This window comes from Nilaparvata lugens, chromosome X (assembly GCF_014356525.2).
Source record: "Nilaparvata lugens isolate BPH chromosome X, ASM1435652v1, whole genome shotgun sequence".
In the NCBI taxonomy this organism is placed as follows: domain Eukaryota; kingdom Metazoa; phylum Arthropoda; class Insecta; order Hemiptera; family Delphacidae; genus Nilaparvata; species Nilaparvata lugens.
The window spans coordinates 85,073,234-85,097,783 of NC_052518.1; the positions used below are offsets into that span (position 1 = coordinate 85,073,234).

General features: G+C 34.6%; 2 protein-coding genes across 6 annotated transcripts in view; both read right to left on the reverse strand.

Annotated features, from left to right (window-relative positions):
- Nucleotides 1-19,025, reverse strand: part of LOC111045332 (dentin sialophosphoprotein) — a 29,108-nt gene extending 10,083 nt beyond the window's left edge. Inside the window, exons 1-9 of one of the 5 annotated variants that reach the window (XM_039441787.1) lie at nucleotides 18,589-19,008; nucleotides 15,001-15,077; nucleotides 13,416-13,564; nucleotides 12,042-12,316; nucleotides 11,341-11,499; nucleotides 9,276-9,389; nucleotides 4,815-8,240; nucleotides 4,113-4,442; nucleotides 1,276-1,525 (exon numbers count right to left, since the gene is read on the reverse strand). In XM_039441787.1, the coding sequence (XP_039297721.1) occupies nucleotides 1,276-1,525; nucleotides 4,113-4,442; nucleotides 4,815-8,240; nucleotides 9,276-9,389; nucleotides 11,341-11,499; nucleotides 12,042-12,296 (4,534 nt within the window). In that variant the 5' untranslated portion in view covers nucleotides 12,297-12,316; nucleotides 13,416-13,564; nucleotides 15,001-15,077; nucleotides 18,589-19,008. Of the gene's footprint in view, nucleotides 1-1,275; nucleotides 1,526-4,112; nucleotides 4,443-4,814; nucleotides 8,241-9,275; nucleotides 9,390-11,340; nucleotides 11,500-12,041; nucleotides 12,317-13,415; nucleotides 13,565-15,000; nucleotides 15,078-18,588 lie in introns of all 5 variants that reach the window. The other 4 variants (XM_039441786.1, XM_039441790.1, XM_039441789.1 and 1 more) reach the window with 4 other exon arrangements.
- A 4,075-nt stretch (nucleotides 19,026-23,100) lies between these two features.
- On the reverse strand, nucleotides 23,101-24,218 carry LOC120354496. The gene is made up of 2 exons (XM_039441791.1): nucleotides 24,103-24,218; nucleotides 23,101-23,597 (listed from the first exon to the last, which is right to left on the reverse strand). The coding sequence occupies exons 1-2, from the start codon at nucleotides 24,152-24,154 to the stop codon at nucleotides 23,287-23,289; spliced, it is 363 nt and encodes a 120-aa protein (XP_039297725.1). The 5' UTR covers nucleotides 24,155-24,218; the 3' UTR covers nucleotides 23,101-23,286.
- Nucleotides 24,219-24,550: the final 332 nt, after the last annotated feature.

A 24,550-nucleotide genomic window follows, 5' to 3' on the forward strand; every position in this document is an offset into this window, starting at 1 on the left:
CAAAATTGAATGTGCGGTTACAATAGCTGCAATTGAATTTTTCGTCCTCGTCGTGCGTCTTCATGTGAACTTTGAGGCTGGATGGTGTGTTGAAAGCTTTTCCACAGACATCACATAAGCAAGGTGGTCCAGTAGCGTGGGTGCGCATGTGCACTCTTAGATTTGGAAAAGTTGGGAAGACTTTGTTGCAGCGAGGACAAGGAAAATCAGTGCGATTGGCATGAATCATACCGTGAAGGGATAGATCATCTTGGGTGTAGAAGCTTCTTCTACAATCGGTACACCTGAAATTTTTTGCACTCCTAATGTTGCATTCACCTTGGCCCACCTGAATCGACTTGTCCGTTTCACTCACACTCACTATCTCTTCATTTTCGGGCTTTTTATCTGCATTGAGGGAGTCTATTTTGCCATTGTCGATTCTGTGTAGAATCAATCGTGGCGAGTAGACCAAACCAGTTGTGGAGGTTCCCTTATCCCTTTGGGTTTTCGAAGAGCTTCCCTGATCAGAGTATTCGTTGTCTGAGGATTCGAACTCCTCTTCCAAAGATGAGGAACCAGCGCGTCGAGTTCGTTTTGAAGTGCCAGGGCCAGTGTTATAATACTTACGCAACTTTTTACGTTTCAAATCATCGGCCTTCTTCTTCCTGGAATCCTTATCGACGCCATTCAAAGCCCTGCAATGGTTGGCAATGTGACGTTGAAGGTTGGACTTGGTTGAGTAAGTGCTGCCACAATGGTCACATTTCACACGACCAGCCTGCTGACTGCCGCTCTGATTCACTTCCGAGTTGCTGCCCACATTATCGCACACATCATCATCTTCCTCGTCATCATCGTTCGATTTGCTACTAATACGCATACTGCTACGCAACGAAACACAATTTTCACCCCTGGAAACTGAATTTCCGCTGCGTAATGAAATAGTATCATCATCGAAAGAAGGATCTTTCGATTGAGAATCGTTATCAATTGACGACAAATTACTGTCTTTGGAGGACGAGCAAGTTACCAATACACTACTGCCGACACCAGCCGCACTTCTACCCCTACCAAATGCGGCTAGATTGCCGTTATTTTCTAGCAGAGATTTCCTAAGCACTCTCAATGGAATAGGGGTGCCACGCTTGGTCAACGCTACAGTTGATTCCAGATTTCCAATACATTTATTACGTTGGGCAAAACTTTTCGAACCTGCAACTGACTTTTGAATAGTTGAATTTTTGCTCAACCTAAATGATCTCTTACCAACAGTTAAAGTGTCATCTTGTTTACCTGTACGTGCGGTGCGAAAGTTGCGCAGCGATTTGCGGCGAGATTCGCTCTTCTTCAAGTCGAGATCCTCGTCTTTCTCGGCCTCTTCGATCTCGTGGTCGTCGCATGTGAAGTCAGAGTCCTCATCGTCGGACGGCGAGTCGTCATCATTGTCGCTGGCGAATAGAGTTCCCAGCAAGTCCAATGACTTCGATGTGCGCTTCGGCAATTTCCATTCTCCCGCATCCTTGTTCGCGTCTTCTTCAGTAATCTGGAAATTAAAAAAATAAATATTTGTTCGCTGCACACATAAACAGAATAGGTTAAAAATTATCAATAATATAATAATAGTCATCAATTCAAATATCCAATGAAAGCTATATAAATAGAATTAAGGATTTCTGCCACTGCAAATATTGACCAAAGAACTATATAGCAGAAGGAAATTTGTTGAATGAATGAATCTGTCCAAAAAACCTGACGATTCCGTGTCTGAGTAAGTTTTTTTGGACAGTTTCATTCAGCAAATTTCCTTCTGCTATGTAGTTCTACGGTCAATATTTGCAGTGACAGAAGTCCTTAGTTCTATTAATATAGCTTTCATTGAATATTGGGATAAATTACTATTAGTATTATCATTATATTCTAGCAATTCGTTAACTGCAATTTCTAATAATTATTTCATAATTCATTTAATTATCAATAAAATGATGGTGTTAATAATGTAGATTTTATTTTAACATTCATGGTGATCAATACAATCGAAATTCTGATTTCAATAATGAATTGTTCATGTTGACAATAAATGGTATGAATGGATAATAGTACTCTTTGTGAGTGAGTGAATTTTCCAAGTCAATTATTGGTTATTTTAAAAGTTTGAAATTATTATTAATAGATGCATTGTTATTTTTCTCATTGTTCTTCTACGGTATGAGTTTTCTGTCCTTTATTTGTCAAAACTAACTCGTCGTAATTGAAACGTTCAGTACAGTGTACAGCATACATTTATGTACTACAATCTTTGTGAGAAGAGTTCCCTAAGTTGAACAGTATTAGTTCAACGAAATTAACAAGAAAAACATTTGTTTTAGCCTAAAATTCCTCTTCCAATCATTAACATGATAGGAAAATTTTTAGTGTTATAAATGAATTAGGTTTAACAAAAACTAAAAAATTTTATCACATTATAATTCCAAAGACACTGAATAATCATAACCAATGAGATTTCTAATCAGTTAGCAGTGGATGACGTCATAACTCATCAAAGTTATACACTCAGTGGAAAAGTCTTGAAATGGCTTAAAACACAAAAAGATGAGACCACAGTACTTCAAAGAAGTGTGAAAAAGGGGAAACGCAGTGACAAACTGAGAGGGGACGTTATTCCTTTTTCCTTTTATCTATTGCGGATGATGCCCACAAGCTTTTTGCTTCAATGAATGCGTGATTGATTGATGAGATGATCAAACGTCCATGTCTACCGGCGGGATTTGAACTCACGACCAGACAGTGCTAGCAAACCAAAGGTTATAACGCCCCACACCACTAGACCAACTTAGCCGGCAAGTTATCGCCTTCAGTTAACAATAATGTATGATTCTGTAAGTTAGAGATGATTACAAACAAACCCATCAAAAGTTAATATAGAATAAAATAACTTGGAAATAGAATACATAAATAAATAAAATAAAATAGAGCAGAGCCCCGGTTAACCGAAGCCTGGGTCAACCGAAAAGATGTGAATGACTTGATAAGCAAACAAATATCATTAATTTCTGTAATATGTGATGTATAAAATTATTTAGTAACTTCAGTCTGAACCATTGAATTATTTTTTTGTTGCTGAAATAAAATCCTGTATTACATAAACTTTGTTTGTAAATTAAATTTTCCTACGGACCATGTTAATAGCATATGACGGTTCAACCAAAAAATTGGATATACAAAATGGCTCTCCCCCCTTTATTTCGGTTAACCGGGGTTCTAAAATAAACAGAAAAATTTCGAAACACATACATGGAATGAACAATTACGTGAGTGAAAATATGATATGGGAGAATCAAATTAATTGATGATGATAATAATAATAACGAATCGCGTATTGATTTTACATAAATTAATATAATAGGTACATAACTCACAAAGAAAAATAGCAGAATAAATCTTCAAATTTGTGATTAACAAATGGCTTAAGAAGGAGTTCCTTATGTAATTTCCATTCTTTTCATAAATAATATATGAATTGTGACATGGTGAATTGGAAACTCAATTTCAATGTTTTGTATAGGAATTTGAGGAAAATCTAGATTGAAATGGTTTCATAGTTATTACATTGTAATCATTAGCAATCTGAACAAGTGCAATATCATATTTATTTCCATCTTTAATATTTTGTTTAAACTGATATCACCTATATTTAGTATATAATATTTTGTATCACCAATTCACGAACGAAGTCCAGTATTGTACTTTTCGTGAGTAGTAACTTGTTCACTTCCAAATTTGTCCTTCTCAATTTCTATATTTTGATGTGGATGTTTTAAAGGAGGGTGGAAAGAAAACAGATTTTATCAATGTATTGATATGCATGGTATCAAGCACACTATAATATTCCCAGTAGAATAACTGAAACATGTGAATCGGCAATTGATAACTTCATCACCAACCTAAACAAAAATTATACCCGAGTAGAGTCTCTAATAACACTTAAATAAGCACTTTAAACTAATAAACTGCTAGATACGGAACAGTATGGGTGGGGAAGTGTGTTGCAGTGTTATACTATTTACAGGTTTGTAAAATGTGGTAAGAATATGCAGAAAAGATAAGAAGGTGAATAATTGTTGTTTACTAACCTCATCGCTTGCGCATTTGTCATGGGTCTTGTGCTCCTTGAGAGCATGGGAAGTCTGTACGTGTTTACGGCCGCTCTCTCTGTCCTGCATTACTTTACGACAAAGGAGACACGTGTACGAGGCATTCTCGGTTGACACATTCTCGTTACTGCGAGGACGGCCTCTGCCGCGCCTTGTCACTCTGCCAGTCACGCTATTACGGCGCAGACGCAAGCATTGCTGCGTTGGGCATGCGCCGCCACACAGCTCGCAAGTGGCAAGTGACACCGAGCTCCGCTCTGCCAGGGGAGACTGCAGTTTCTCCAGGTTTACTATCGGCTGGCGGAGATCCTAACACGTAAATACATTATGAGTCAATTATAATGATAAAATTATAATTATGGACAGGCCCATGTGAGTGTAGTTTCTATCATTTTGTGAAATAGCCCAAGCATAGAAATAATTTACTTTAAATTAGTACATTATTTTTCGAAAAACACTGTTTTATTTTTGTCGAATCCACATTTATTAGATTTTTAAGGACAAATATTTGAACAAATTTGGATGTGACAAGAATAAAACTGTGTTTTTCAATTATGGAGAAATTCCACAATATAAATTCCTATTCAACATTACTTTTTAATGATTGTTGTAAATTAGTATTTTTTTCGAAACAATTCAATATTATTATATGATACAGAGTATTGGAATTATGGTACTCACCTCTCCATTATCGTCAGCCTTCAACGCAGCGCTTTCGTCGCCTTTCTGGTCAGTAGTTTTTGTCAAGTCTTTCGAAACTTCTGCAGTCTCGTCACATTTTTTGACATCGACGTTTCCAGAAGATGAGGGGTTTTCTGTATTCAAGACGTCAGACATCATCTGTTCAGTGTGATTTAACCCATCAGTAGATTTCTGTGGATTAGTCTCGTGCTTGTTGAATTTGTCGGCTTCAACGTTCTGCGGTGATTGATCACATGTGACTTCCTGATCTGGTCCACTAGTGTTTTTGACATCTGCATTTGTTGAGCAAGAGGATTGCAGATTGTTTTTCAAGTTATCCTCGGTAATTACATTTGAATCGGTTGGTTCTACAGTTGAATCGTTGATAGTGGCCAACTGATTGGAATTAATTTCAAAATCTTTCGCAGTTTTACTGTCGGAAGTGGTTGAATCTTCATGTGCTACTTCATCTGCACTTTTATCATTAGAAGCGGTTTCCAAACCTCCTGTAGAAGTCTTGTTGTCGGAAGAGGTGGACTCTTCAACTTCATTTGTACTTTTTTCAAGTGGAACATCATCTGCACTTTTATTATTGGAAACGGTTTCCAAGTCTCTTATAGAAGTCTTGTCAGAAGAGGTGACCTCTTCAGTAATTTTTTTATCATCTTCGCTGGCTTTTTTATCGGTTATTTGTTCTTCTGACACCACCGTGGTATCTTCATCAACCGAGCATATTTCACCAGTTATTGATTCTTCAACTGTGATGCCTTTGATAGAAGGCGTTTCAGTTTCAGATTCAAAGTTAGAATTATTTTCTTCTACTTTGAGTACATCACAATCATTAGGTTCATCTAAGTAGGGCTTCTTTACATTTATCACAGGATTTTCAACGGATTCTGATTCATTTTTAGACTCAGGAGTTGATGTATTCTCATCTGATAAGATATTTTCAACAATCTTATTTTCAATATTTATAGGTTCATCGTTGGGCGGCAATTGTTTACCTACTCCAAAATCTTTTATGGTCTGAGTCTCAACTTTACATTGAACATCAGATGATGTAGATGTATAAGGTTCTTCTAATTTTACTACTTGGGGTTCCAATAGCACATTGGACAATGTGGAGGTTTCTTCTTTCACTGCTTCACGAGTAATTGATGCGTTCTCATTTTTTACAGAATCTTGGGGAAGCAGGGTTTCTACCTCTTCCCTATTTACATTAGAGACAGAATTTTCATCACTCTGGGATTTTTCGGCACACTGAGCTTCTGGTTGAATTGACTCAACGGTAGTGGAGATAGTATCTGTATCAGATTCCATAATTACTTCAGATATGGATACTTTCTCATCTATTATTCGCTCATCCTTCGCCAAGTTATCAACTGAATGAGTTATTTTCACATCTACTACAGAATCGGATATTTTGATACTGCAGTCCGAGCTTACTTCATTGGAGTCAATAGTGATGTTACACGATAGTATCACTGCGTCACAATTCAGTTTTTTCACCAAGACTTCCTCGCAAAGCTTTTGACTGCAATCGGAAGATTCTAAAAAAGCATCAGGGTTACTCTTCACTGTATTAGGAGAATCTGGTCTCGAGTGATTTTCATCGTTTATTCCGTATGTTGGTAGCAGTTTTGTAAGTTCTGCATCTTGACTAGATTGTTCTGTGATACTTTCATCAGACTGTTTGTTTGCAGGGTTGTTAATTTTCAATTCGGGGTTGAGCATTTCGGAATCGAGAGGCGAAACTTGATCTAAATTTTTATCTTCACTGACGCAGTTTATGTCCTTTCTATTAGTATTATTCTGTTTCGTAGCCGATTCGTGGTTAATGGCAGCATTCTTGACATGGTCCAAATGAGAAGAATTCGATTCGTTCAATGTCGAATCAAGCTGATGGGCATCGTCAGCAAGCGGGGCATCTCCTGCCCCAATTCCCCCGCCAACTGACGCTGGGTCGACTGGTGGATCCTGGGCCGGTGGGTTGGCTCCTCCTCCCTGTTCCGGAGCATTGGCACCTCCGTCAGCCTCTGGGTCTCCTCCCATATTTGATGGTGGGGGCCCATCACCTGGCTCTCCATGTTCCCCCACCTGATGAGGTTCATCCTCCTCCTCCTCCTCTTCTTCGTCCTCATCGTCACTCGAATCATTCCAATCGAAGCTGTCATTGTCCTCTGCTTCATGAGGGAGGCCCATTAAGGGAGGTTGTGGGTATGGGTCCATTAAGGGAATCTCAGGGTGTGGGACCATTACGGGAGGCTCTGGGTCCATTAAGGGAAACTCTTGATCTGGGTCTGGGCCCATTACATCATCTTCAGATTCTTTTTCTGCTTCTGGTGCGTCAATAGCCAAGTCGGCGGGTGCGTCTCCAGCTTCATCTACCATATGGAATTCGCCCATCTCCTCATCAGTAGAGTCCTCCTCATCCTGCTCTTCTTCAGGGTCTTCCTGATCATCCCCCATAAGTTGATTGATGCCAGCATCCCCCGCAACACCCATATCTATAAACTCAGCAATGATTTCCGGTTCATCATTATTTTGTTCGTTTTGGCCTTCGTTATTTTGACCTTCGTTATTTTGATCTTCGTTATTTTGACCCTCGTTATTTTGACCCTCGTTATTTTGACCTTCGTTATTTTGACCTTGATTTTCATTATTTAGACCTACATCTCCGTTATTTCCATCTTGATTAGCATTATTCTGCTTTTCTGCGTGAACAACAGCTTCCACTTCTACTGGCTGTGCTTGTTGCTGAAATATATCTGGATCTAGATCGTCATTCGGTTCATCAGCGTCTTGGCCCACATCATCATCCTTTTTGGGAAGTTTAGTGTCACCGATATGACCGCCTTCACCTTTTGCTACGGTACTCTCTTCTGGGACGTTCTTAGCCCCGTCTCCAGCGCCTACTTCAACATAACTAGCCTCATCAGCTGCCACTTGTTCAACGCTTTGCACAGGCGGATTCTGATCACCTGCTCCTTCGCTCTCCGTGTCTGTATCATCATCCTCCGAATCATCCTCTTCATCGTCGTCATCGTCGTCGTCATCATCATCATCGTCGTCGTCGTCATCATCATCATCATCATCATCATCGTCGTCGTCATCATCCTCCTCCTCTTCTTCATCGTCCTCGTCCTCGCTGTCATCTTCGTGTTGGTTATCATCTCCCGGTTGGTCTCCTTGTCCACCATGTTCATGGGGATTCTGGGCATTTCCATTTTGGCCGTCATGACCTTCTCCATTGGCATCATTGCCTGAGACGGAGTTGCCAGTTGCTAGACACCAACTAATGTGTCTTCCAGTTGCTCTGCTGCTTGTACTGCCTCTGCTGCAGTCGGGAAGTTCGGTATAAATCAGATTTGGAAAATCCTTATTATCAATATGCATTACGTTTGAACAAGGTTCCAAGATGATTTCCTGTGAAAGTCAAGCAATTGAAAATGATGAATTGTTTATCTTCTGACTAGTAATAGAAATTTTCAATAATAACAGTAGAATATGTTGAGATATCTGTGTTTTATAAGGAAATTGACCAAAATTACTGCACTATAGCAAGCCTCGTATATTAGAGTAGGTATCAATATTAAGAGCTGTGATTGAAGTGAGATTCACTTAATGAAGTCAGCACCTGATTAACATTCTTGCTGCTATCCTCTTCTGTTATTAGACAAGTCAAGTCAAATCAAGCTTTATTAAATTAAAAATAATACTTTATCAATAATATCTATTGTTAGATTCTAAATAATAATTTATGTATATAGATTCACAATGATCAAACGAAAATATGGAATCAGCAAACATGGACACTGATGTGTCTGTGCGTTCGCTGGGTTGCAGCCCTCCTACACACAGACCTGTAGTCTTGTAGGGGTTTCCTTATATACCTTATTTGTAAATGTAAATCTCATTTTGTAAGTAGCTTTCTGGGAAAGAAATTGACTTGATTTTTATTTGCATCAAATGTTTATAATTTGATGTAAGTAAATCAATCTACTTCTTAATAATCTTAACAACACCAGTGGCGAGATGTTTAGGCTATCATTGATAGTGAAGTTTTTATTGTGTCATAAGAAAGGAATACAGATAGACAATATGCTATTGCGATTGATCATATTGATTAAATAATAAGTAGCCTAAGTGAATAAATTAAAAACATATAAGTGAATACAAAACATATAGCTCTATCCTTTTTAATTGCAGCAGACATACCGGAATCAGCTATCTACTAGAGAAGGCAGTGGTAACGCAGAGAATAGGCAACTCTGTAGTCCTATCATTTGCACTCACGTTATAGTGTGTATTTCACTACAGCAAGCCTCGTATATTAGAGTAGATATCGATATTGAGAGCAGTTTTTATTATGAACACCTTAAATATATCTTATACTTATACCCAAACAACTGATGGTTGTAAATTTAAAGAAATTTATTTTATACACAGAATTTCATTTACCATGTCGTTTTCATAAGGATCTATCGGTTCAGCCATTTTCTGCCTCTTGGGTTTAGGTGGAGCAGTATTATCTCCTGAATCCGTGCTTGTTCTTGGTTCATCTGACAACGCATGCTACGAATAAAAACAGAGAAAATATATTACAAAAAAACGTAAAAAGTTATAACTGGAATCGATTAAAGGAAAATAGAAGCTATCAAACTATAATTTTTGTAGCAGCAATTATTATGAGCAAAATAGTTAATTTTTTAATAAACATGGTGGTTCTTCAACTTTTCATGAAAGTGGCAATTCCAAGCTGCCGAAAATCGCCGTGACTTATTGAAAGTCGCACTAAATTTTGGCAACTGCATTTTTGGCGAGGAAGTTTTCCTAGACGTGATGCCATGTTCTGCGATGGGATTTATAAGCATTAATAAGGACGACGAAACAAAGTTCAAAGCATATTATCGGTCGCGTGAACAGTTTTATGTATCTTGCGTAGTATCATGGGACCAGTCAGAACGGAAGATGGGTGACGCATTAGAAATAATGAAGAGATTATCAATTTTATGGGACCAGAAGATATTGTGCGAGTTATCAAGGCGCAACGGTTAAGGTGGTTGGGGCATGGAATGGTGGGAATGGAGAGTTGCAGGTTACCGCATAGTTTATTGAAAGGCAATATGATTGGTACACGTAGAAGAGGAAGGCCCAGGAGGAGATGGCTGGAGGATGTGAGGGCCGATTTGCGTGTTTAGGGCCTCCAAAGATGGGAGAATGTGGCGTAGAGGAGAGAGGATTGGAGGATAGTTGGCCAAGGTCCACATCTGGTTGTAGCGCCAATGAAAGTAAGTAAGTAAACAGTTTTATATTATAGTAAGTTTTATAGAAAAGGACTTTAAAGTGAGTCATGCAATCAAGTGTAGGTTTCACTAGACCAGTTTCACTAGCGGAAAAAGTAGCACTGACTTTGAGGTAATTAATTAATTTGTATAATATTAGTGAAATAGAGTGATCAATTTAAAAGTTATCACAAGAGTTTTTAAGTAAATTACATATTTACATACACAAATTTAAAAGTAACACATATCATGTTATATGAAATAACACTCTAGTTCAAACTTAAACAACTTCAATTGAGATATTATTTATCAACAGTATTAAACAGTTTCAATGAAAGCTTGAACGGTGAAAATGAAACTGACAAAAATCAACTGAATTAGATGAAGTAAAGATTATTAACTAAAAACCAAATTAAATAAAAAGGCTTGACAATAAGTTTTTCATGATGATTTGCAATTCACTTATCAATAAGCCTACTAAAAGATCAATCAAAATGAATTATCAATAGTTGAAGATCAACAATGTCAGACAATGAATTTATAAGTTGAACAAAGACGAGATGATGGAATGGGAAAAATTGTTCACAATGTGTACGCTCTGTGTACAGTAAATTGTTCCAGTTCCTATCGTAAATTGTTCCATCACGTGATTAGTGCAAAATGTTCCCATGGAACGCCATTTCATAATTGTTGGTTCAAGCTTTTGGCGCGCACTTATAAAGTTGATTTACACCAAAATGTGTCGTTTACTAGCTGCGTGAATGAAGAAAGGCTGTTTTACAAGCTTACAGTCTAGAAAAGTGTGCATTTATTTCATTCCATTACTCTCAAATTTTCTATAGAGAAAACTCATTTAACGATTGGTTATCAAACATCATTTTGTTGGTTATGTAGTCTATGGCTACGCTATGGTAAACAAACAAGATATCAGCGCATGTGCAGAGAAGCAAGCAGACTACAATTCAATCGACCAATGAGAGCTCTGATAGTTTGAACTGTAACAATTTACCAGGCTTCGACTGTGGGGCAGGAACTTGGAACTGGTTTCTGGTACAGAATGTGTCAAAATTCCATGGGACTTTATGGAATTCCATGGCGGAATTTTTTACCTGGTAAATTGTGAATCGGACAATTTACCACATTCTATGTACCCAGAATGGGCTTAATGTAACATGTATAATAATAGATGGATTGTAGTAGATGATAATAATAATGTAGTAGATAAATAGTGAGTAAGCTACCTTTCTAGCAACGTGAGTTTCCTTCTTGTCTGTATGAGTCACCATTTGGCTAGATGACGCTTGACTATAGTCAATATGTGACGATTCCTGAGTGGGACTTTCTTTCTTTACTTTTAACGAGCTTTCTTCTATCTTAACATCTGACTGCGCAACATCAATCTGTAAATACAAACAGCAATTACGTTGACAGGTTTGGAGACTTCTCATTCAAACTTATCTCACTCCTTCCAGGGCCATCAAAACATAAGGTAGAAGACAAAATAAAAGAAGAAAACATAATTTCAAAGATGAATGTTTGAAAAAATACAATGAAAATAAATACCGTACATTAATAAAAAATAAATACATTGAAAAATACCGTATTTAATACGGTATTGATCAATTACATTAGTTCAAATGCATCCAACACATTTGCATTCTTAGTTCTATCTTCACATTTTAGTCGAATTTCATATTGGTTCATCAAACTAAAAATGATAGAACAAATTGTTTCCTACTTTCATAAATTTTAATCCTTCTAATTTTAATAATGTTCTAGTTATTTCGTTAAATTTCTAGTCTGATCAATGTTTGGAGAATGAGAATGATGTTAAAAATTGTGATTCACTTTCAGAAATGATAATAGGTTGTTGCGTCTTCGCAAATATTGAGATGCTTCAAAAGCATGAGATCATCAATTATTAACTGATTAATTTACTCACATTCGATGCTGCGTTGCAGTCAGCTGTGCTCTCCTCATCGTCGTCTCTCTCGATTTTAATAGCAGGGGTTTCACTCACATTCGATGCTGTGTTGCAGTCAGCTGTGCTCTCCTCATCGTCGTCTCTCTCGATTTTAATAGCAGGGTTTTCACTCACATTCGATGCTGCGTTGCAGTCAGCTGTGCTCTCCTCATCGTCTTTTTTCTCGATTTTAATAGTAGGTTTAGGATCGGCCATTTCCTTTGGATTGTCCATGGTCCAAACCAATTTGATCACTATGAAGAGAAATAAATAAGTTTGAATATAACCACGTTATTTCTCGGATTTTCAGTACAGAAAGAATCGCTTTACAATAAATCAAGAAAAACTAATGGTGGTTAAGAATTGATGAAAACATTTCGATTATATGAATGATTAATCATCATCAATGCTGAGTAAATACAATTTTTACAATATAACTAAACAGAAAACCGAGCACAACTCATGAATTATAAATTTCACACATTCTGATTGAATTTAACAGATTAAAGTTCTCATTGAGAATGACAACAGTACATCACAGTTGAGGGCAATAAGGGTAATATAATAGATCATGTACAAAAATTCATCTTTCTGAAGGGTTATTCAAGCACGTTCAAGCGAAGCTGCATAAGGGAGTACACATTTCAATTTAAAACCACTGAATTGATTTATTATTTCGATAAGAAATAGAGATATGTATGCTAATAAAAAGAAGAATCTAATATAGTAAGTGTCAACTTATTTGCCAATAAGCGGAGTAGATTCTGATAATGGGGTTGAGTGGTAGAGAGGACTTAAAAGTCCTAACTCTGTCTAATAAACAATTATTCCATTTCATAATGAGCGTGTATCATTATAATACTACGTTAACTGATAGTCGTAATATTCAATATGATATTGATATCCTCTAGGAAGAAAACCATGGAATGAAAAATAATAAACATTTAATTAGCAATTAGAAGGCATACCAAGAGCGGCATCATAATATGAGCAAAATCTTTAAATACTGTTGGATAACGTAGAGGTATATAAGCGAAAAATAATAAATCTCATCACTGCCTGCAATGTTTAATGGAATTTGAAAATAATGGATAGTTAATAAAACATGGAGAATTTTGTCTGATGGTTGTTAGTTTCTTTCTCTTCTGTAGTGATGCATGATAAGATAATTAATCAATAAGTTACATAATATATTCACATTGTATCCAAATAACGTTTTGAAGGCAACATAAAATTCTATCAATAAACAAAATAAAGTTGACAAAAATTACTATAAGGTATAACATATCATTTGTAAAGTGAATGGATGATAAATAATATGAAAAATGTATGATGAAATTATTGTTTTAGTACCTGCTATCTAAAATTTGTCTTTACACAGGGTAGTGAAACGAAGTACTGTATAAATAATCAGTTGCAAATATCAATCCAAGGTAGAACTTATTTCTCAAATTCGTAGCTCAGAAACAAGATTAATCTCTGTGTAGGCCTACAAGTCGCAACTGACAAAAACAGACAATCAAAAATATAGATAAAATTATTGGTGTATAAATTATTATTATAACGAAATTTTTATCAGCATAATATTATTAAATTTATTTTGAATCAACATTGGGATAGGATAATAATTGTCAAAAATAGCACAAGAAATAATTAACTGCAATGTACAATCTTGATAAAGTGAAAAGGACCAGAAGCCCGGATAAGATAATTTGTTATCAATCAATTGATGCAATAGACAAGAGATAAATTTTTCTACAATGCAATGCATAAGCCAGTTGAGAAGACCAATAGTGAAATTTCTTCACAACAGGCTACGGAATTAATTGATTGAATTTATTGTAGATATACAACATATAGGCTACCTCATAAGAGAGGCTTTTGTTATTTTAAGAATGTAAATAAAGTTATATTATTATTATGAAACCTTTATTTTTTCCTGGATTGAAAGGTTCCTATTCAATAATGTTATATTTATATACGGCTGACAAATATCAATCAGTTATATTTTCTACTAAGAAAAAAAAATGATTGAAGCAAAAATGAAAAAATTTAGGATATTCAATCCCATAATAACGCTCATCTCACCAGGTAAATGAAATGGGTAAAACGAGTGAATGAATGCAAGAGGTGAAATATTTGAAATAATACATGTTAGCTGAATCTACTACTACTTATGATTCAGTGACAATCGAAATTGAAGATCAATAGGTAGATATCCAGTTAAATACTCCAGATATTTCGCAATGATTTCTCCTATACCATGAAAATTAATGTATTGTTCTAGTTGAGAGAAATGAAGAATTGCGAAAGATAACTAAAATAAACCTGACTTCAGCAAGTGGAGTAGAGCCAAGGAAGACTGGAAAAATCCCTACTTGAAAAAGTCTATAACTTGAATACTATTTCATTTTTGATCCATGCTCTTTGAAATGCAGAATATGGTACAATATTTTGAAGATTGAAAGTGGAAATAATTTACTCACTAGTTAGTAGTCAGTACCAACTTTTTGCTAGATTGATTGAATAAGGTAAAGGCATATAAAAGGCACGGTATTTTATACTTGATTCCGTCTAAGTTACTAGTTTATATTATCTAATTAGTCTAAAGATGGTAACACAACAAAGTAAAACAATCTTCTGTGTCAATCTTAAATCAATCATTATCAAGCTTGAAACATAAGAGTACCATATTCTGTAATAAAATTGCGGTGAATATGTTGAATTATTCAGTAAATAGACACCTCTGAAGGGTCCTTATAATACCACACAGACATCCTATGTCGCCACACACAGGCAATAGTACATCAAGTGAACGGTATTAAGATAATTTCACCCTTGAGATTTGACAAACTTATAATAATGCAAAGAAAATATCAACGACTGGACAATAAAAAAAAACATAAATCAAAAGTAAAACAAGATTGTGTTACGGTACCTGAAAATTAGTACATCTCGAAAAAGACTATGAGGGTCTTCTTCCAAATCATATCTCGTTTAAACTCCGAAATCGCTCTGTAGAAGAAAAGCTTGCATTAGATTTATTTTCATCAATATTCAACACAGCTGCCTCAATCCAAAAACAATATCCTTGATAATATCTTGTTCCATATAGGCTATCGTCAAAATTGTTAAGGATTCATACACCAACTACCAAAAAAATAAAACCATAAATAGTTTGCAAAACATTTTTGATACTTCTTATGTCTTCTCCGCAGTCTGCTTGACCGGGGAATCGTCTTTTTCGTCCCATCGTGGGGGTGTCGGTGTTCACTTTTATTTAAGGTGTGAGAAGGTGTGGTCATCAATGAATTCTGCAATGCTATAGTATGGTCTGTCCATCAGGTATTGTTTTAGTCTTCTTGTGAAGGTGTTGTCATTCACTAGGGATTTTATGTTGCCAGGAAGCAGGTTAAACAGGTATGCCCCCGAATAGGCCGGAGATCTACTATACTTCTTAAGTCGATGCTGGGGGAGGCTTATGTCATCCACGTTGCGTGTTCTATAACTGTGCTTATCTCGTCTTAAAGCCGGACTTTGGTTTACCACTAGGATGATGGATTCCAGGATGTATATTGAGATCACTGTGAGGATACCTGTCTGCTTGAAGAGTGGTTTACAGTGTTCTATGTAGTTTTCTCTTAGTAGGATTCGCACTGCCCTTTTTTGTATCCTTAATATTCTCTCGAGATTTCCCTGTGCTGATGATCCCCATGCGACGATGCCATATCTCAGGTGTGACATAAATAATGAGTGATATGCAATTAGTGCTGTCCTCTCATCAGCAATATTTCTGATTCTGCGGATGACATATGTAGCAGAGGAGAGTTTTTTACACAAATAGTCCGTGTGTTGCCTCCAGGTCAGATGGTTGTCGATAATTACACCAAGGAACTTTGTGCTTTCCACTGTTTTTATATTACTGTTTTGTGGTTCATCCTGGGTTTGGTTTGTTGGGGTGAAGTTCATGTGTACTGTTTTTTCATTATTTATGGCCAGTTTCATTCTATTGCAGATTGAGGTAGCTTCAGTAAGAGTTGATTCAACTATATTGTTTCGATTTTCCTTTCTGTTTGTGGGAAGTAGTATAGTTGTGTCGTCTGCAAATAGGATACACTTTTTGTTTTCTCGTAATTCATCCGGAAGATCATTTATGTATATAAGAAAGAGCAGCGGTCCCAGGATTGACCCTTGTGGTACTCCTCTTTTGACTGATCGTGCTGTTGATTTGAAAGTGATTATCTGATTTTGTCTTTGGAAATCCAGCTCTACATATTGTTTTCTATGTTGGAGGTAGTCTTCAATCCACTTGAGTGCTCTGCCTTGAATTCTCATTTTTATTAGTTTTGTTTTGAGTATGTTCCAATCGAGTACATCAAAAGCCTTCCGGAGATCGACAAACAGTCCTGATGCATATTTTCTATCCTCCCATACCTTACACACCTCATCACAGAGTTTGGAAATCGCTGTGGCTGTACTATGATTTTTTCGGAATCCATGCTGGCTCGTAGACAACAGCCCGTTCGTCTCCAGATATGAAATCAATTGATTGTATGCTGCCCGCTCTATAATCTTGGATACAATGGGAAGGTTTGCTATGGGTCTGTAGTTTTTTGGATCAGTATGGTCACCTGTTTTGAATTTGGGGTAGATCTTGGCTATTTTTAAGCTATGTGGAAATACATGTAAATAACATATAATACATGTCAATTAATACCTGTATGGCTTCATAGAGAAAATAATATATTATAATTTTGATAAATAATTATATAAGAATAATAACGGTATTACTCAATTTATGATATGCGACTTCGACTGGTGGATTAGAAAAAATATAAGGCTGAAAATATCTGCCCAAATTCGGAAATCGGACCTGGCAATAAGAGAATAGTAAACAGTAGATAGATATACGAGGAGTGCAATAATACTAATAATATTAATCAGTAACTTATTATACAAAATACTATTAAATTTTCATAAGAAAATATTCGTTTGGCTTTTTGTTGGTGGGGACCTTGTAGTCTCATCTAGTCTGAATATAATCCAAGTCGTCAATGAGCTTCACGACTGTTATACGCAATATCTCATGCGCAATTTAGTTTTAATGACAATTTGTGAAGTAGGTTCAACTATATTAAATTAAACGCCACTTTAATGTCCCATAATGATATTGATAAAGTTTACAATCAATGTCCTAAAGATATTATCAATACCACAATATTGGAACACATATCTTCTTAGTTACTGAAAAAGCCTATCTAATATTTTGTAAAATATAGACCACTGTAGTATTTTGTTACCCGAAACACGTTGAAAAATATTGTGCACTGGAATTCAAAATATTTATGGTAATAAACTGTTCAATTGATCATTTGGTATTGTCAGTAATCGGTCTTAAATACAAATCAAGTAACAAAATGTGGTTTCCTTTGTCAATTTTGAAAAAATGTTTACTCATTTATGTCTAAATCCAACTCATTAAATGTAGATCCAGATCTACTGAGATTATGCTCACATCAGTAGCCTATGTGACTTGAGCGTGGAATTCAATGAATGATTTTAATAAGAGCTATTACGGATGATCTTGGATCGCAGAAAAGTAGTCAAGACATTAAGTCCCAAGCAATTGCATAACATAATCAGTAATCTTAAATCTAATGCGAAATTCAAATTCAATTATATCAAAATCAAAGTTTCTATAAAACTAAGTATGTAATCCTTCATCATAATAATTGAACACCGCGAAATGTTTTAAAACTAATTTAGATGACCCATCCACTCATTGCTAGCAAGGTTATGTTAGGCTAGGTGGGCTTGTTAGCGAGCGCTACGGTAGTAATCTTCCGTATCGTGCCGACAATTTCAAGTACCTAACCTAATGATATTCAAAAATGTTTTTCAAACTTGAACTTCCAACCAAATAAATTTTTCTTAAAATAAAGGGGAGCGATGCAAAAATATAAATCAAAATATCAAATGTATTACTTGAAACAATAATTTCAAGAAAACACGTTCATCTTAACTGCCACTTCAACCTAACACAAAAAAAATAAATAATAAAATCAATTATATGAAGAAATAGAATAGAAACTACACTAATGAAAAAACTCATTGCATCATGTAGGCTAGAGTTAAAACTAATTCCAAAGATCGAAAATCAATTCATCGAAGGAACGAACGACAAATAAAACGAATGAATAAAAAGTTGAAGATGTTATGTAATAGACTAAAGACCATAGAAGACTAAATGTAATAAGTTACAGAATCAAACTAAAATCTATTATCGAATCAGACTTTCCGATGTTCTCAAGTGCTATCATTCTAAACGGTATCATGTTTTCCAGCCTTCATTCATACTAACAAGATGGAATTCCAATTAATATTTCTCTCAAACAAGAGAAGTAAAAATAAGATCTTCTTAATTTAAAATTCATTTCAATTATTTATAAGAGATGAGAAATATTAAAATAATGAAAATTAGTTGAATATAAATAAAATATTTGAAGACATAGTACAGTATACTAACCTCAACAAAATGGATGCGAACACTCGCGCCATGTAAACAAACAGAATATTCAATCGTCCAAAACTAAAATCAGATTTAAACAAAACTATCTGAATACCTTCAAAAATTATTGATAAATTGACCATTTACAACTGGCAATGCCAAATATTTTTGCGACGTCGAGAAGATAGATACGGTATTATTCAACTCCAGAACCTCAACAATACAACAACCGACGATTCGACAACGGAATACTGGCACCATCACAAGTCATTTTTAAAATGAAAACACAAATTGTAACCCAAATCCTACCCTTTACAAATTCATTTTACAATTTTTAATGTAAACTCCACACAACAGAATGTATATTATTCAACGTTAATGGCGATTCACACAAACACATAAATAAGTATGTAAACACAAATGTAGTGTTGAAGTGTTGTAGAATTGTACGCCATAGGCTGGATGATCACATATGTTAGGGAGTCAACAATCACTCAACATTGGATTGAAAAAGCCCAATGATACATTTTACTCATATTAAAACAAATAAATTCGAATATTTTAATATTATTTTTTCATCAAAAATCATCAAACAAGAAATTAAATTAATGACAATACCAAATTTTGAAGTTCACCAATGACCAAGAGTGACGTAACAATGGCGAAAGCCCAATTCCTTCTATAGTGAGATTCACTTGAAACAGTCAGCATTCCTTATTGATTACATCGATGCTTTTGTTTCAAATAATGCTGACTTTATAAAGTGAGTCCAACTATGGGTTTTTCACTGCAGCTATCTGTATCTGTATGCATTTAGAAAAAAACTTTGTAATGGAATATGAATATTACGGTACCGTACCTATGCACGGTATTTAAAGCATGTAGGCTACTTTGTAAAAGCAATCAACAATCGATAAATACTGTACCCAGAAATTCTCATTTTTCAAAATTAAAGCTAGGTGAGGGAAATTTTACTTTTGATACCAGCCGGTAGTAGACTGTCTTTATAATTATAAGTTCTGGTTCCTTCTTAAAATGTATGTATTTAGGGCTACTTATTTTTATTTATAAAATAGCATTATAGTATCCATTTTTAAAATTAAAATAGAATAATAGATTAAAAACAGAAATTAAAACGACTAGTTTTGATGTTCCATATCATCTTCAGCTTTAAAAATAAATTTCAAATAGGACTACCTAAACGTTTATTTAAAATAACAAAGCTATTAGTGAAAAGTTTATTTGAAATGTACTTTTAAACCTGAAGATGATGTAGAACATCGAAGCTGGTCGTTTTAATTTGTGTTTATTATTTATTATTATTTTATATTAATTTCAAAAAAGGGTAGCCTACTATAATGCTATTTTATAAATAAAATTAAGTAGCCTTGGATACATAGGTACCGTACCTACATTTTAAGAAGGTACCAGAACTTATAAATCTCTTATACCGGCTGATATCAAAAGTAAAAATTAAATTCAGAATTCAGGTTTAAAAAACAACGTTCATTCAAAATAGCAAAACTATTAGTAAAACGTTTATTTGAGATTCATTTTTAAACCAGAAGATAAAGTGGAACATAGGCGTTTTATTATTTATGCTTTCAATGTATTATTTTATATTAATTTCAAAAAAGGGTACTATAATGCTATTTTATAAACAAAAGTTCTGGTGCATTCATCTTTGACTATAAACCCCCCCCCACAACCTACATAAAATCAACCCCACCATTTACCAACTGACTACCAGTTACCTCTTTCAACATCATAATATCACAAAAAATATTGGCTTGTATTACATTTATAGCCACCATTCATTCAAATCAAATGGCTCAAACAGGTAATTGACAACATGGGCGGTAATAGTGCTACACTACAGGCCATGATCATATTATTTGCTTGAGACTTTCAATCAGGTTTTAAGCACTCCTGCAAGTCAATTAATGAAAAAGAACGAAAATATTCCAGTGAGTCTCCTTTATAACAAAAATACTATGGAGTCATACACAGAGTTGGTGCAAGTTATGAAAACAGCTGAATATTTCCTTTACAAGGATACTTTGACAATAGATTTTGATGGAAATCCTATTCGATTAAAAATAACTACTTTTCTATCATTTCAAAATTTTTGCCCACCATCTTGGATTCAACTTCATTTTTTTTAAGTGGTCATATGATACATGATTTTGATACAGAATTTCAATAGAGAAACTAATGTCAAAAACTTCAAATCGATATTTCAAAGCTATTCATATTCAAAGATACTATATAATATAATAAATCATACAAAAATGAGATGCATTGAAAATTTATACTATGAAATTTCACTTTTTTAAGTGTTAGTAAACACACATAAACACACACATCTACTCACATATTTAATACTTATTGAACTGATGTTTGAATTGTCAGATTTATAATGTAGGTAACCTACTTATTTTTTCGTTATTGTATTATTAAATAATAAATTCTATTATTATATTTAAATGTGAATATATTTGAAACGGTTTGAGATATCGATATGTGGTTTTTGTCATTTGTATTCTCTTGAGATTCTGTATTGAAATCATTTATCATATATGACCATCTTCTCATTTAGAAAAATGAAGTTGGATTTAAAATGGCAAATCCAATATGATGGACAAAAGTTATGAACTGACAGTTGTTTTTCATTCAAACCCATCATATCTACTGTCAAAATATCTTTGTAAAATAAATTTATTAAGCTGTTTTCATAATTCTCACCAATTCTGTATAACAATAACAGAAAAGGAATCAAGGAATTGATCAGAATAAGGAAGGCCCCTTACAACATCAGCAACCACAGTTTGGAGTGGCAATAAGGAATATCGTAGGCATTATGGAGTGATACTTACAAATAATGAGTTTAGGGAATATGAGCTAGGAGTGAATAAGCAAAGAGACAGGAAAACAAAAAAACAAAATTATGGATAAGAAGTCAAACAAGGATTAAGGATTTGGCAAAGATAATAATAGAGTGAAAATGAAATTGGGCTGAACATATTGTGGGGATAATGGATGAAAGATGGTCAAGAATGATTTTGGACTGGCACCTTCAGAAGAGGCAGAGTCTTTGCTATAACTAGAAGAACCAACCTACGATCAGAGACATTGAACATTGAAATAATGTTCAGTGATGGTGAAACACATTTAAAGAGCCTTGGGAAAGAGCATAGTTTTGTAAGACTCACTAGCCTGTCATATGATAAGCTTGGCAAACAAAGTATTAACATAACATTGTACACCTTCAATTAATCTGTGTCAATTCAATTAATCCATTAATCATTTAAAGAGCCTTGGGAAAGAGCATAGTTTTGTAAGACTCACTAGCCTGTCATATGATAAGCTTGGCAAACAAAGTATTAACATAACATTGTACACCTTCAATTAATCTGTGTCAATTCAATTAATCCATCTAATCATGTCCATGAAGTCATGAAAAAACAGAAAAACGCTCATAATGCACCAATTTTTTGTATACCGGTATCTTTGACAAAAAATTCTTGAAGACCTCTTCTTTACACACATCTAGACTATTGAAAGTCTTCAGTTAATTTGAATGTTTTCTGTTCATTTGTTCTTGGAAAACTTAAAATAAAATATCTAGAAATTACAATTTTGGATGATTTTGTATATATCTATAGTGTAATCCTGAATTTAATTGACAACATTAATTTTGATGGTACACCTTAGCTAAATCTGTGTATTAAGTTTAAACATTTTCTGTTAATTAAACCACAAAGAGTCCCAGAAAAAACTTACTTCAGATATTCCTTTGATAAAATTGTATAGTCCATTTCAGACAGACTACCTAGACCCTATAGCTAAACCATTGTACCAAATTTGAAGATTATATCTATCCATTCAATCACTAAAAGCTGAGAAAAAAACAGAATAATTCTAAATAAATCCTGATTTTAGGGCATATCTTTCACAAACTTTTGAAGCCCTATAAAAAAATACATACAGTATATATATTATATATATTGAACATATCTATATATATTGTAGGGGAAGATGGGGCCATTAAGGATTTTCTTTTTTTCACAACTTTTTCAGAATATCTAAAAGTATATACTCTATACCAAAGTTTACAGTAGATCATTTACTATGATAAAAAGATATCCCCATAAGAATATCTAATTTTTTATAAAGAATAGAGCAATTTCAAAAATATATTACAAAAACCCCATCTTACCCCAGATATGGGGTAAGATGGGGTATCCCGTGGGGTAAGATGCTGCTCTAGTAATAATTTTTCAAAATATCCATATTGAGAGCTGGAAAGAATCCTTATTATATTATATTGAAAGGTCAATTGAAGGAAATTTAAAAAAAACATCATATATACAAGCTTTTTGGTATCAAAATATGTAATTTATTGTACTAATAACTGTAAGTTATTATAATAAGTGTTGATTTGATATTTTCACAAAGTATTTTATTTACAAAGTTTGTAGATGTGATTAACTTCATCATCGTCATCTTCTTCACCAGGACATTAACAGTATGCCCATTTATGGCATTTAATGCAGGCAACCCACCCCTCATCAGATTGGAAATATAAATATCCATAATAGAGACAGTTTGCATCTTCTTCTTCATCCTCTGTATTGCTATCTCCATCTTTTTCTTTCTCCTTCTGTTTTATGATCCTGCGCTTTTGATTTCTGTATCCAACGTTTTTGGTCTTCCTTACATTTTCTTTTGACTTGCTGAATTAGTGATTTCTTGGCTGCTGGTTGATTTTTGTCTTTTTTTTAAATCGTTGTTGAGCTTCTCCTTAATTCGATCCATGAGTTCATGTTTGTATAAAGAGCTTGTTACCACAACAGTTTTACCTTTTTTATGATTTGTCTGAGGAAGAGGCAAAATTTTCTCAGGAGATATTGTGAAATTACCTTGAGAATTACTTGTTAGGCCTACATTGTGGATAATGTCGTTTTCTTCAACTTCATGTACAGCTGGACCCCAATGAGAAAACCCAGGCTGTGCATCATTGTTAGCTGGAACATTTCAATAAAATTTATTTAATACAGCTGGACATTGAATAAATCAACAGTCTACTACACATTATCTTGAAAAAGTCAAGCTAGACAGAGCCGGAAGTTCAATCAGAATAATTATAAGTTTCAATAAATGAAATACATTTTCAAAACACTGCACCATTTTTACGTAAATAAGATATTCATAACCATATATTAGCCTAGTAATAGTAGTAGGATAAAAAGTTGCCAGTGAATTGAAAATGTCACTGCAACAAACATGCATCAAACATCAGAGAGTCTTTGTCTAAACGTGTTAGTAAACTAATGGGGTAAGATAGGGTCATCCCCATCTTGCCCCAAAGTAGGTTTCCCCATCTTGCCCCATGGTATAGCTTTTAGTTGAATTTTGATTATTTTTATATTAGTAATAGTAGAGCAATTACCTATATCATATTATAGTAGGTAAGAAAAGATACTATTAGGATATGTTGATAAAATATAAAATAATTTCAACACAACTCACCTGTCACAAATTTGAAAGTGCCAAATATTATAATGTGAGTCTGCAGAACCATGCATAAGACGACTGGACATGAACGCTTCACTCAAAAAGGTTGCGGCCTTGTTCGTAGTGTTGTCCTTTGCCTTTAATCAAGTTATGATCTTCAACAGAGTACAGCACCTGACGGTAAAGAAAATAGACCTACCCCGTCTTGCCCCCTTCCCCATCTTACCCCACCTTCCCCTATATACCCTAGCTAAACCTATATACTAAAATTTGGAGATTTCCTGTTCATTTAAGATATATTATTCAAAAGCTTAGAAAATGTATAGAGAATTACTGAGAATACATAAATTTTGGGCATATCTTGGGTGTAATTTCAAAACCCTTCTAACCCTCCAGTAGGCGCAGTTTCTCAAAACATGTATAGGCATGTGAGGTACAGCTGACCCCACGATGAATATATTGA

What these genes read in the sequence shown, in the direction of transcription:
- LOC120354496 (XM_039441791.1), bottom strand. Translation starts at nt 24,154, where the DNA reads ATGGTTCTGCAGACTCACATTATAATATTTGGCACTTTCAAATTTGTG. An exon ending in CACTTTCAAATTTGTGACAG is followed by an intron (nt 23,598 to 24,102) that starts GTGAGTTGTGTT and finishes GAAATGTTCCAG; the next exon opens with CTAACAATGATGCACAGCCT.